Source organism: Lepus europaeus, chromosome 7 (assembly GCF_033115175.1).
Source record: "Lepus europaeus isolate LE1 chromosome 7, mLepTim1.pri, whole genome shotgun sequence".
Classification (NCBI taxonomy): domain Eukaryota; kingdom Metazoa; phylum Chordata; class Mammalia; order Lagomorpha; family Leporidae; genus Lepus; species Lepus europaeus.
Genome location: NC_084833.1, coordinates 15333199 through 15345222, shown reverse-complemented (window position 1 = coordinate 15345222; position 12024 = coordinate 15333199). Strand labels below are relative to the sequence as shown.

Genomic DNA, 12024 nt, shown 5'->3' with positions numbered 1-12024 from the left:
TCAGTGAAAGAAAAAGAAGATACAAAAAATGGAAAATCATTTCATGCTCATTTACTGGAAAAATTAATACATTAAAACGTAGCAAGCAAGAGATGAGATGGGAGACCAAAGCAGTTTTCCACAGAAAGGAGAAGAAAGAAATGCTGGAGAAATGGGGACGCTCCTGGCTCTTTTCCAAGAGGATGAAGTAGTAGCCAATTCCTGAGAGTCCACAATGAGCCAGAGGCTGATCTCCATGCCCTTCCTCACATGGGGCACCAAATATAAAGAAAAGGGGAGCAGAACAGAAAGGGCACAGGATATAAACTCACAGCCAAAGCAAATATATTCAAGAAGAAAAATAAATTTTCTGAGATGGCTAACTGCTGGCACACACACAGCGCCCATATACATGGCAGAGGGCAATAATTTAGTTACAGGCTCGATTTATAGCCAGGTAAGAGCCGTGATGAGAGGTGGAGCTTGGCTAGTTTTTCTTGGGCTTTTCAGCTTTCCTGTCTGTGGACGAATTATTTGGAAAGGAATGCAAGAGGTGGGGTGGAAACAATATAAGGCTTGGGACTGTACTGGTTTCTTGAAAGAAGTCAAGAGTAAATGGGTCCCTGGGAGAATTTTATCTGTTTTCAGGCAAGGAGCTAAGACAGCTGATACTTATGCCCTTATTCCATCACTTACCTTACACCTAATACAAAAATAAACTCAAAATAGATCAGAGATTTAAACTTAAGACCTGACTCCATCAAACTTTTAGAGGAAAACTTGAGGGAAATGCCGTAAGACATCAGCATCAGTTTCCATTCCATTAATTAATAAGAAGTAAATGTATCTAAGAACATGGAAGTATGTGAGATTTCTGTTTAATTAAATTCAACTTAAATAAAAAAAAAGACTCCCGGAAGTGGCCCATGTGCTTCCGCTTTAGTTTTCCGGAATACTAGGAGGCCAGAGGAGAGCCTCTTCACCAGCTGCACTGAGATGGATCCGCTCAGGGCTCAACAGCTGGCTGCAGAACTGGAGGTGGAGATGATGGCTGATAGGTACAACAGAATGACCAGCGCCTGCCACCGGAAATGCATGCCTCCCCACTACAAGGAAGCGGAGCTGTCCAAGGGCGAGTCTGTGTGCCTGGACCGATGTGTCTCCAAGTACCTGGACATCCACGAGCGATTGGGCAAGAAGCTGACAGAGCTATCCATGCAGGATGAGGAGCTGATGAAGAGGGTACAGCAGAGCTCAGGGCCTGCATAAGGCCCCAGACGGCACACACCCAGGGTGCACCCTGCCCCTGCCCATGCATCGCAAAAAAGTGCTCCCTCCTGGGTGTCTCTGTGAAGACCACTGGGCCTGTGCCCTCTGGAGAGTGTCCAGGGGCCCGGGGTGTGGCAGAGCTCTCTCCCGGCTGAAGAAGGAGTATCTGTCACACTGGGATGTGACTGTGATCGCGTGTGTATATGTATATATGTGTGTGTGTGTATATATATAAACAAGGTTGTCAAGGGAAATGCTGTAAGACTTCTTGGACAGGACAGACCCCAGAAGAACTCTAAATGAAAGCAAAAATAGAAGATGAGATTTAATCAAGCTAAGAAGCTTCTGCACAGTAAGAGAAACAATTAGCAAAGTGAAGATGGGACCGACAAAATGAAAGAAAATATTTGTAAATTATATATCCAGGAAGGATTAATATTCAGAATATATAAAAAACTAAACAACAAGCAAACAATCCAGTTATGAAATAGGCAAATGATATGAACAGATAATTTTTAATCATGAAATAGAAATAGATCACTGACCCATGAAATAATGCTCAGGATCACTAGCCATCACGAAAAGGCAAATCAAAACCACAATGAGATACCACTCACTCCAATGAAATTGACTATTACCCCGAACTCAAAAAAAGTAACAAATGCTGATAAGGTTTTGTTGCTAACTGGTACAAACATTAAGAAAACTGTATGCAGATTTCTCAGAAAAATAAAACCAGGTCTACCATAAGGCCTAGTTATTTCAGTCCAGGGAACATAACCAAAGGAAATGACATCAGCATGTGAAAGAGATCCCTGCACTGCCATATTTTTAAAAGCTCAATTCATGATAGCAATATGGAATCAGTTGAGATGTCCATCAACTGATGATTGGATATATAAGCTGTGACATAAATACATGGTGAATATAACTCAGAATAAAAACTTGACATCTGCAACAAAATGGATGGAACTGGAGATCATCATGCTATGTGAAATAAGCCAAATACACAGACAACACATTTTCCCTTATTAGTTCAAGTAAATATTTAGAGTGTAAAATTGTATGAATTTCAGCAAGTAGTAAATAGAAAATAGTAAATTGAAACTATGTAATTGCAAAAAAAATAGAAAATTAAGAAAGGAAAATGGAGGTAGAATGGGAGGGAAGGAGAAAGAAGGATGGGAACAACCATTATATTATTAAAACTGTATATATGAAATGCATGAAATCTGTTCCTTTTATATACATTTGATTAATGTCTAGAGCCGTTGTATATATTTTTGCTGAACTAGAGACTTTTTACTTTTTACTTATTGAACTCTTTCTTTATTACAGCATTAAACCCTGAACTGTAATGTAAATTAAAGATATGTTATCTCAAAAGTGAAGGAGAGAAGGGAAAAATTAAATATAATTATATTCTTAGGATTTTATCTATGAACTATATTGTATCTGTTAAAAACCAAAAAAAAATTAAAAAGTGTGAGTGTCATATGTCTTTAATATATTTTTGCTAAAATAGGGTCTTTCACCGGCGCCATGGCTCACTAGGCTAATCTTCCGCCTGAGGTACCAGCACCGGGGGTTCTAGTCCCATTTGGGGCACCAGATTCTCTCCCGGTTGCTCCTCTTCCAGTCCAGCTCTCTACTGTGGCCAGGGAGTGCAGTGGAGGATGACCCAAGTGCTTGGGCCCTGCACCTCATGGGAGACCAGGAGGAAGCACCCGGCTCCTGGCTTCAGATCAGTGCAGCATGCCGGCTGCAATGCGCCAGCCATAGCGGCCACTTGGGGGGTGAACCAACGGAAGGAAGACTTTTGTCTCTGTCTCTCTCTCTCTCTCTCTGTCACACTGCCTAACTCTGCCTGTCAAAAAATAAAATTAAATTAAATTAAAAATAATAATAAATAAATAAAACAGGGTCTTTCATCTGCTGATCACAATCAATCTTTGTTTCATCTCTATGAATTTATTCTGGATATTTCATATAAATAGAATCATACTAAATGTGAGCTTTTACTGCTTGGTGTATCTCACTTTACATAGTATATTTTGGACTCATACCTCTTGGAGCATGAATACTTGTTTCATGCTTTCAAAATATTTTGTTTTGTTATGAAAATAATTGTTTTCAAGAGATTTTGTCTTTTAGCAAAATTTTGAGTGTACAGTAGAATGTTGTCAACAAGATCATGTAGTTGTACACTAGATTCCAACAACTTACTTTATAAAAAAGATTTATTTATTATTTATTTGAAAGGCAGTGTTACAGACAGGCTGAGGCAGAGAGAGAAAGAGAGAGGTCTTCCATCCACTGGGTCACTACGAGATAACTGCCACTGCCGAGGCTGCACCGATCTGAAGCCAGGAGCCAGAAGCTTCTTCCAGGTCTCCCATGCGGGTGCAGGGACCCAAGGACTTGGACCATCTTCTACTCCTTTCCTGGACCATAGAAGAAAGCTGGATTGGAAGTAGAACAGCCAGGTCTTGAACCAGAGCCCATATGGGATGCAAGCACTGTAGGTGGCAGCTTTACTCAATAAGCCACAGTGCCGGCCAACATGAATTATTCTTGTTGTGTAACTAAAATTTTGCACCTATTACCCAAAACCTCCCCATTTTTGCCTACACATAGCCCCTAACAACCACTATTCTATTTTGTTTTTATGAGTTTTAATATTTCAGATAAACCTCAATAGTGGACTCATGTACTAATTACCACTGGGACAGGTTTATTTCACTAAGGCTAATGTTCACAACATTCATTTTGTTTGCCACAAGTTGCAGAATAGCCTCCTCTTTTAAGGCAAAACAACATCTCATTGTGTACATATATCACATTTTCTTTATTTTCCATGTACAATCATTCATAGGATTTCTACAGCGCAGTTACTATGACTAATGCAGCAATGCACAATATCTCTCTGAGATTCTAATTTCAGTTATTTTGGCTAAAAATCCAGAAGTGAGCTTGCTCTAATTTTAGTTTTTTGATACACAATTGGTACCAAGAAGAAAAAAAAAAAAAACAAATTTTCCTATCCTAAAATAAGAGAATACTGTAGGCCAGCGCCGTGGCTCAACAGGCTAATCCTCCACCTTGCAGCACTGGCACACCGGGTTCTAGTCCCGGTCGGGGCGCCGGATTCTGTCCTGGTTGCTCCTCTTCCAGTCCAGCTCTCTGCTGTGGCCTGGGAGTGCAGTGGAGGATGGCCCAAGTCCTTTGGCCCTGCACCTGCATGGGAAACCAGGAGCAGCACCTGGCTCCTGGCTTTGGATCAGCGCGGTGCGCCGGCAGCAGCACACAGGCCACAGTGGCCTTTGCAGGGTTAACCAACGGTAAAGGAAGACCTTTCTCTCTGTCTCTCTCTCTCTCTCACTGTCCACTCTGCCTGTCAAAAAATAAAAATTAAAATTGAAAAAAAGAGAATACTCTAGAGAATGTTATGCAAATTGGCCTTGTTTCTTCATCAAATTTAAAATCACATAAAAACTGAACATGTCACTGGAATAAAAATTTGGTTTTTTGCAATATATTAAGTTGGATAATATATCCACTCCTTCACTTCATCATTTAATCAATCAAAGAGTGTCTTGAATACCTACTCTTCATTGACAATTAGTTTAGAGGCTGACAATACAACAGTAAACTATTCAGATCAGAGTTTTGCATTATATTGCAAAAAATAATGACTAAAATTCCACACAATAGGCCAGTGCTGCAGCTCATTAGGCTATTCCTCCACCTGCAGCACCAGTACTCCGGGTTCTAGTCCCAGTTGGGGCGCAGGAATCTGTCCCGGTTGCTCCTCTCCCAGTCCAGTTCTCTGCTGTGGCCCGGGAAGGCAGTGGAGGATGGCCCAGGTCCTTGGGCCCTGCACCCGCATGGAAGACCAGGAGGAAGCACCTGGCTCCTGGCTTCAGATCGGCACAGCCCGCCGGCCATAGCGGCCATTTGAGGGGTGAACCAACAAAAGGAAGACCTTTCTCTCTGTCTCTCTCTCTCTGTCTAACTCTGCCTGTCAAAAAAAAAATTCCACACAATAGTCAAAATACAAAATGTTATACGTACTCAATTGCAATATTTGTATATGTTTTGGTTTCTGACTTCTATGAAAAATATAGTTCCCATCCAGATCCTTTTAAATAAAAGCAGAAAAAAGAACATTTGTATGACTGATGCCTTAAGACTTTCATTAAAGTGTGGCTATTAAGCCCCTTACAATCTTTCTAATATTTTATTAATTCAATATCATCTGATTTTTATGGCAAATACTAAAGAGTTTGCTCTTGATACCAGAATGATGGCTTTACATTCTGTTGTATTCCCAATATTCACACTAAAAATGACCATTATTCAACTGACTACTAAGGCCACAGTTCTCTCCTCCCTATCTGTTGAATTTTCTTCATGTTAGAGCCAAAATTAGTATGTCCCAGCTAAATTAGTACTAGTATAGGATATAAACTAGTACAGGGTATAAGGGGGCATCTCAAAAAATAACCTGATGAAACCATTGAATCAGTTTATTATGAAGACCTAGGATGTCTTTACATTTTCACTTCTGATGAAATTTTGATGTAGTCTGGACTAATGAACATTCAATTTGTCTTCCTTTCTCTTGGGAATCAAATCTCTATTTGAGAAATTTATTTCCCCTGTTCAGGGACTTGTTTCTAGAAACATATTTCAGTGTGAAGCTCTTCAGGGACACCAGACACTTAGAGTAAAACTCCAAGATGCTCCTTGGAGCAGTCTCATGAGTGGGTTTTGCACATCCTATCCACGGGTAAGTTATACCAAATAGCTTACTTATTATTAAGTCTAAATGGAAGGTGCAAATGTTTTGAAGATTGTTCAATTGAATCAGACTCGGGATTGAAATGAGAGGTCTTTTCCAAAAGACACAAATATCTGCCCACAGATTGCTAAGTGAAAGTGATGCTGCGAGGACTTAAGAGTAATGAACCATATCCTTCCTGATGAATGCAAATGGTTAAGTGTGTTTACAGAATAATGAGCGGCCTTGCAGGGGGTACATACTATCCTAGTTTAAAGAGGAATCTTATCTTCCATTGGACTGACAGATATTTTAGGATACTTTGCATCACAGGACGCTCCATATGTGTTTCTGAAATACATTATTCTGTTCCCAAGAAAGGCTTAAAATGTTACTTAAGTCAACCAAAATGAATTTTTCTCCTCTTCTGGAATTTCAGATAGTCCCTGGTGAGAAGCCCTGTTTAAGAAAGTTTCCCTGGTGTCAACTGCCAGTCCTAATTTCCTTTAAAGCACACATTGAAATTCAGTGTTTGTCCCCAAAACAATCCATGTCTGACAAAGTTAGCACAAATTCCATAGTGAGAAACCAGTGGCGCATCCTCCCTAAATCATCTCAGAAGTCATTTAAGAACTAATTTAGGTTGTTACTTCTTATCCAAATTGTGACATTTCCGAATGTGAAGGGACAGATTAAAATGATTAATATGAAAAATGTTTCTTAAAAATTTGCAGTGAAAATCCATAATATTGTTAGACCTATACAGTATTTCCACTCAAAAACTAATTTGAAGAAAAGTGCTTTCAGAAAGTTAAAATAGCCCTTATTATGGAAAATGCTAAAGTAAAAAATCCTGAAAATATAGCAGGAGAAATCTTTGTTTCAGAAGCTTTCTTCCATCGCCATATTCATATACTGAGAGGAAAGCAGCCCTGGATATGCCCTCATTCGTATTTCAGTTGAGGAAGGAGTTAACAATAGATAAAGAGAGTGAATTTATCACCCATTCTCAGAGTGAACTACACAAATTCACAGTACGAATTCAGTAATTATTGTTGAAGATGTTGTTGATCACAATTAATAAGGGTAAATTTTTGAATTGCATTGTGTGTCTGAGTGTATAAGCAGTGCACTGAGTTGTTCATGTCGTCAGGAAGCATCTTAACTGGATCAAATGCTGTCACACTATTTTCAATCATAAACTAACCTGCTTACAAAGGCAATTAATTTTAGACACAGGGGCAACAAACAAGTGATGGGGAGAACTGGTGCAGCACGATCTGTTCAGTTCCTTAGACTCATATTTGATGCATTGAATAAAATATCTTTACATTAAAACACACAATTCTTTGTCTTTTTAATTTTTAAATTCTGTTTATTTGAAAGTCAGAAAGAGAGAGAGGGAAGGAGAGGAGAGGGAAGGGGGTTAGCTGCAATCCACTGGTTCATTCTTCAAATACCCACAATAGCCAATGCTGGACCATTCTGGAACCTGAGCTGGGAACTCATGGTGTGAACCCCAGATGAATAATTGGACCCCAACTGCTTGAGCCATCACCAACAGGTTTCTTCCAGGGGACACATACATAGTAAGCTATAATCAGTAGTGTATCTGGGACATGAAACCAAGCTCTCTGATATTAGATGTTAGTGCTGCTGGTCATGTCTTCATTACAGCACCTAATACCTGTCTCATTTATGTCGCATTTTAATTTGTATTTGCCCATAATATTTATACACATTTTTGGTTTATAGCAGGATAGTTTGACACAGGTGTACAGTTTCTGTATAAATCAAATCCAAATAACTAACATTTTCATCTCCTCAAACATTTATCATTTCTACATGTTGAGAACATTTAGAATCTTCTAATTTTTTGAAGTATATCCCAGTTTCTCTAATAAGCAGAAATATAATTCACTTATTATACTTCTTTCAATGATAGATGTCCTCAGTATGGTAGAAGGAGTTATTGAGATTGAAATGAGAAAGCCACGTGAGAAATCATTCGAAGTATGTTAACATCATCCATCGCAGGTAACATGAATTTTGCATTCTTTTGGATTCAGGCTTTGTGCAAATAAGCTTGCACTTGTTTATATGCATGATCACATTTATTTTGGAAAAAACAAAATATATAAGCACTGGTAGAATCACGTAACTATTAATTTGTAGGCCAACAACAAAGTAAACACACCGACAAATAAAACCAGACTAAATAAGGTTGAAATCATGCAATTAACTTATTATTTTATGTGAATTCTTCTACTAAATTTATCTAACAGAAACTCAACTATATCACTAGAAACGAAAATAATTCATACATTTTCTAGAGTACTCCTGTAGAATAATGAGATTATTATTTAAAAATTCCTAGCATAATACTGGACATAGAGTATTTGCTAAATAAATATTGTTACTCTCATTATTACTCTCACCATATGCAAGTATATTAAAGTAAACAATCTATATACACCAAGTATGTTAAAGTAATATTTAGCAAGTAAGATTTTTAATAAAATTAAGAAAAATGAAAGTAACTTTAATTCAAGGGAGGATATAGAAGCTAGAAAGGGAAAGGAAGAGAGGTCTGCTGGAACAAAACAAGAGAGAGGAGTCTGAGTACCTGGAAGTCACAAGGAAAGAATGAGATGAGCTCATCTGACAGAAGGAATGAAATGTGGCTAAGACAATTCAGATTCACAGTGGAGTGAAGTGGAGTTAATACTGAGATATACAGCTGATGGTGAGTACCTGAAGCAGAAAGGTGTGGCAGACATTAATAAGAAAAAACTCTGAGTACCAAAAGTTTTCTCCAGAAATACAGAGATTCCCGCTGGTGATTAATGATGAGCATGGGCTGGAGAAGAAACCCATGGAAGCCACAAAATGGGTAAGTGGGGGTCACCCCAGCTTGCCGACATTTGAAGGCTCACTTTTGTTATTGGAACCATGCACACAAAAACAAACACAGGTACATGAGTGTGGATATATATGTGTGTGCATGTATACATACATACACATAGACACACACATAAATACATCCATACTCATCCAAAACCATGCTAATATAATCAGCGTAATCAGAATATTATTAATGCACATGTTCACTGGGTAAAAAATATTTCCAGCAGTGTACAAATAGTTTTTGTGAAACAGTTCTAAGAATCTCAGTCTCAATAACCTCTGGTGATTTTGTATTTCACAAGATTGTGAGAAGACAGAGAAAAAGCAAATCAGAATCTAAGACTTTTAAAATTTTCCAACCAAAGTGAACTTCTTTTAATGGAATGTTAAAACCTATGACTACCTGTTTTCTCTACCAAAAGACCAATACATCAAAAAAATGTCTCCAAACAATCTCACCCAAGTAACTGAATTCATTCTCATGGGAATCTCAGAGCTTCCAGAGTTACAGATCCCCCTCTTCTGTGTGTTCCTGGTCATCTATGGGATGACCGTGGTGGAGAACCTCGGCATCATCACACTCACCAGCGTTGACTCTCGACTGCAAACCCCCATGTACTTTTTCCTCAGGCACTTGGCCATCATCAATCTTGGCAATTCTACTGTCATTGCCCCTAACATGCTGGTGAACTTCTTGGCTACCAGGAAAACAATCTCTTACTATGGATGTGCAGCCCAGCTGGGAGGATTTGCATTTTTCATCGTGGCAGAGATTTTCATGCTCTCGGTGATGGCCTATGACCGTTATGTGGCCATCTGTAACCCCCTGCTCTACATGGTGGTGGTATCTCGGCGGATCTGCCTGCTGCTGGTTTCCCTCACATACTTGCAGAGTCTGACCACGGCACTGACGGTCTCTTCCTGTGTGTTCTCTGTGTCTTACTGCTCTTCTAATGTCATTAACCACTTTTACTGTGACGACGTCCCTCTGTTAGCATTGTCCTGTTCGGATACCCACATTCCAGAAACAGCCGTGTTCACCTTTTCAGGGATCAACTTGCTTTTCTCCATGACTGTAGTTCTAATCTCCTACTTCCACATCGTCGTTGCCATGTTGAGGATCCGCTCCTCGGAGGGACGACGGAAGGCCTTTTCCACCTGTGGTTCTCACATGATGGCTGTCACCGTGTTCTATGGCACTCTCCTGTTCATGTATTTGCAACCGAGGACCAACCACTCATTAGACACGGACAAGATGGCCTCGGTCTTCTATACCCTAGTAATCCCCATGCTTAACCCTGTCATTTACAGCCTAAGGAACAAGGATGTGAAGGATGCCCTGAAGAGATTCCTGAACAACCCATGCCAATCACTCAGACCAATGTAAATTCATCTTCATTTAAGGAATTTCATTTCATCCTATGCTCACTGTTAAAAGAATTTCCACGAAACGGTTAAAAACTATTTCAGTGGGAAAATTTTGAGTTGTTTTAAATATATCTTGCATACCCAATAAAGATGTTCAGATAAATAATAAATAAATAATGACATTAAAGAAACATTTTATGTAAGTAAAATATAATTTGTAAAAGGGTTTTTGCAATTTGTAAACAAGGAAAAGAAAGGAAGATAGCCTTTAGTGAAGATATAGGAGGCCGGCGCCGCTGCTCACTAGGCTAATCCTCCACCTGCAGCACCGGCACCCTGGGTTCTAGTTCTGATTGTTCTTCTTCCATTCCAGCTCTCTGCTGTGGCCTGAAAGTGCAGTGGAGGGTGGCCCAAGTGCTTGGGCCCTGCACCCGCATGGGAAACCAGGAGGAAGCACTTGGCTCCTGGTATCCAATCGGCATAGCACGCTGGCCATAGTAGCCATTTGGGGAGTAAACCAACGGAAAGAAGATCTTTCTCTCTGTCTCTCTCTCTCTCACTAACTCTGCCTGTCAAAAAAATAATAAATATTTAAAAAAGTGAAGATATAGGAGGATTATCTTACTGGACAAATATCAGGACTTAAACCACCCAGCTGTCTATTTTTGTTCTACTCTTAGGATATTTTAAATATTGCTGCCTTATATTGAGCAAATTCTCAATTTTTGTAATGGCATTTTATTATTACTTAAAATACAAATATAAATCAAACAAAATAAATTTTAGGGGAAACATGAATATTAACATAAAGTGCTCAGTGTACTTGCAAAAAAAAAAGGGATTAAAACCAGCTAAATCCCCGAAAAGAAGATTCCCCCTTTTCATCCTTCTCAGTGATGTTTATATACAAAAGTAAATATTAGTGTTCATTCAAAAAGTCATGTAATTTGTTTTCCCATTGCATGTATGAATTTTTGCGTAGAATCAATCATTTTATAGTGAATCCAAAGAAAATCAAGCATCATTGTCTTTAATATTTCATCTATTGTACCTAGGAGTGAATATCACTAGATGAAAAAAAAAAGATATTGTCATCAAAGCATCACAGATTCTCAGGAGTCCTCTGTTTTAATAAAAGTAATAGTTATTATGCATCATATCTCTGTACTTGTAAAATACTACTAACATACTAAGGAGTAAGAAAGAGAAGGATTTATGTGTGAGACAAAGATGGCATCAGGAAAGAAACTATCATGATGATATTTTCAGAAAATTAGACATAAAACAAATCTAGGAATAGTGGGACTCCAACCTAAGAATCAGCTTCTATTTTTTATTTTTAAAATATATAAAGAGAACATATATTTCATATATACAATTTTATGCCCATAATGATACTTCCCACCCTCCTCCTTCCTTCCTTTCTTAATTTTCTCCTTTTAATTTTTGCAATAACATACTTTCAAACTATTTTATACTCATAGGTTTAATTCTCCACTACATACAGAACTCAACAAGTAGAATATAGACCACTGCTCTGTAGAAACAAGTACTACAAACAATTATCAAATCTCAAGATGTCAAGTTGACTCATATATATTACTCTTTCATAGGCTACATATTAGTTAAAAATAAAAAAAAAAACCTACAGTGTTTGTCTTTTTGAGGCTGCCTTATTTCAGTAAGCTAACCATCTTCAGTTGCTTCTATTTTACGGC

The 12024-nt window shown here is 38.5% G+C and overlaps 2 protein-coding genes across 2 annotated transcripts; both read left to right on the top strand.

Annotated features, from left to right (window-relative positions):
• The first annotated feature begins 932 nt into the window (after positions 1-932).
• Positions 933-1483, top strand: LOC133764262 (mitochondrial import inner membrane translocase subunit Tim10-like). Its single transcript, XM_062197935.1, has one exon. It carries the CDS (start codon positions 976-978, stop codon positions 1246-1248), a length of 273 nt encoding a protein of 90 aa, XP_062053919.1. The 5' UTR covers positions 933-975; the 3' UTR covers positions 1249-1483.
• A 7891-nt stretch (positions 1484-9374) lies between these two features.
• LOC133764261 (olfactory receptor 8J2-like) lies at positions 9375-10325 on the top strand. Its single transcript, XM_062197934.1, has one exon. The coding sequence runs from the start codon at positions 9378-9380 to the stop codon at positions 10323-10325; it is 948 nt and encodes a 315-aa protein (XP_062053918.1). The 5' UTR covers positions 9375-9377.
• The last annotated feature ends 1699 nt before the right edge of the window (positions 10326-12024 follow it).

Coding starts and splice junctions, on each gene's coding strand:
- LOC133764262 (XM_062197935.1), top strand. CDS start 976: ATGGATCCGCTCAGGGCTCAACAGCTGGCTGCAGAACTGGAGGTGGAG.
- LOC133764261 (XM_062197934.1), top strand. CDS start 9,378: ATGTCTCCAAACAATCTCACCCAAGTAACTGAATTCATTCTCATGGGA.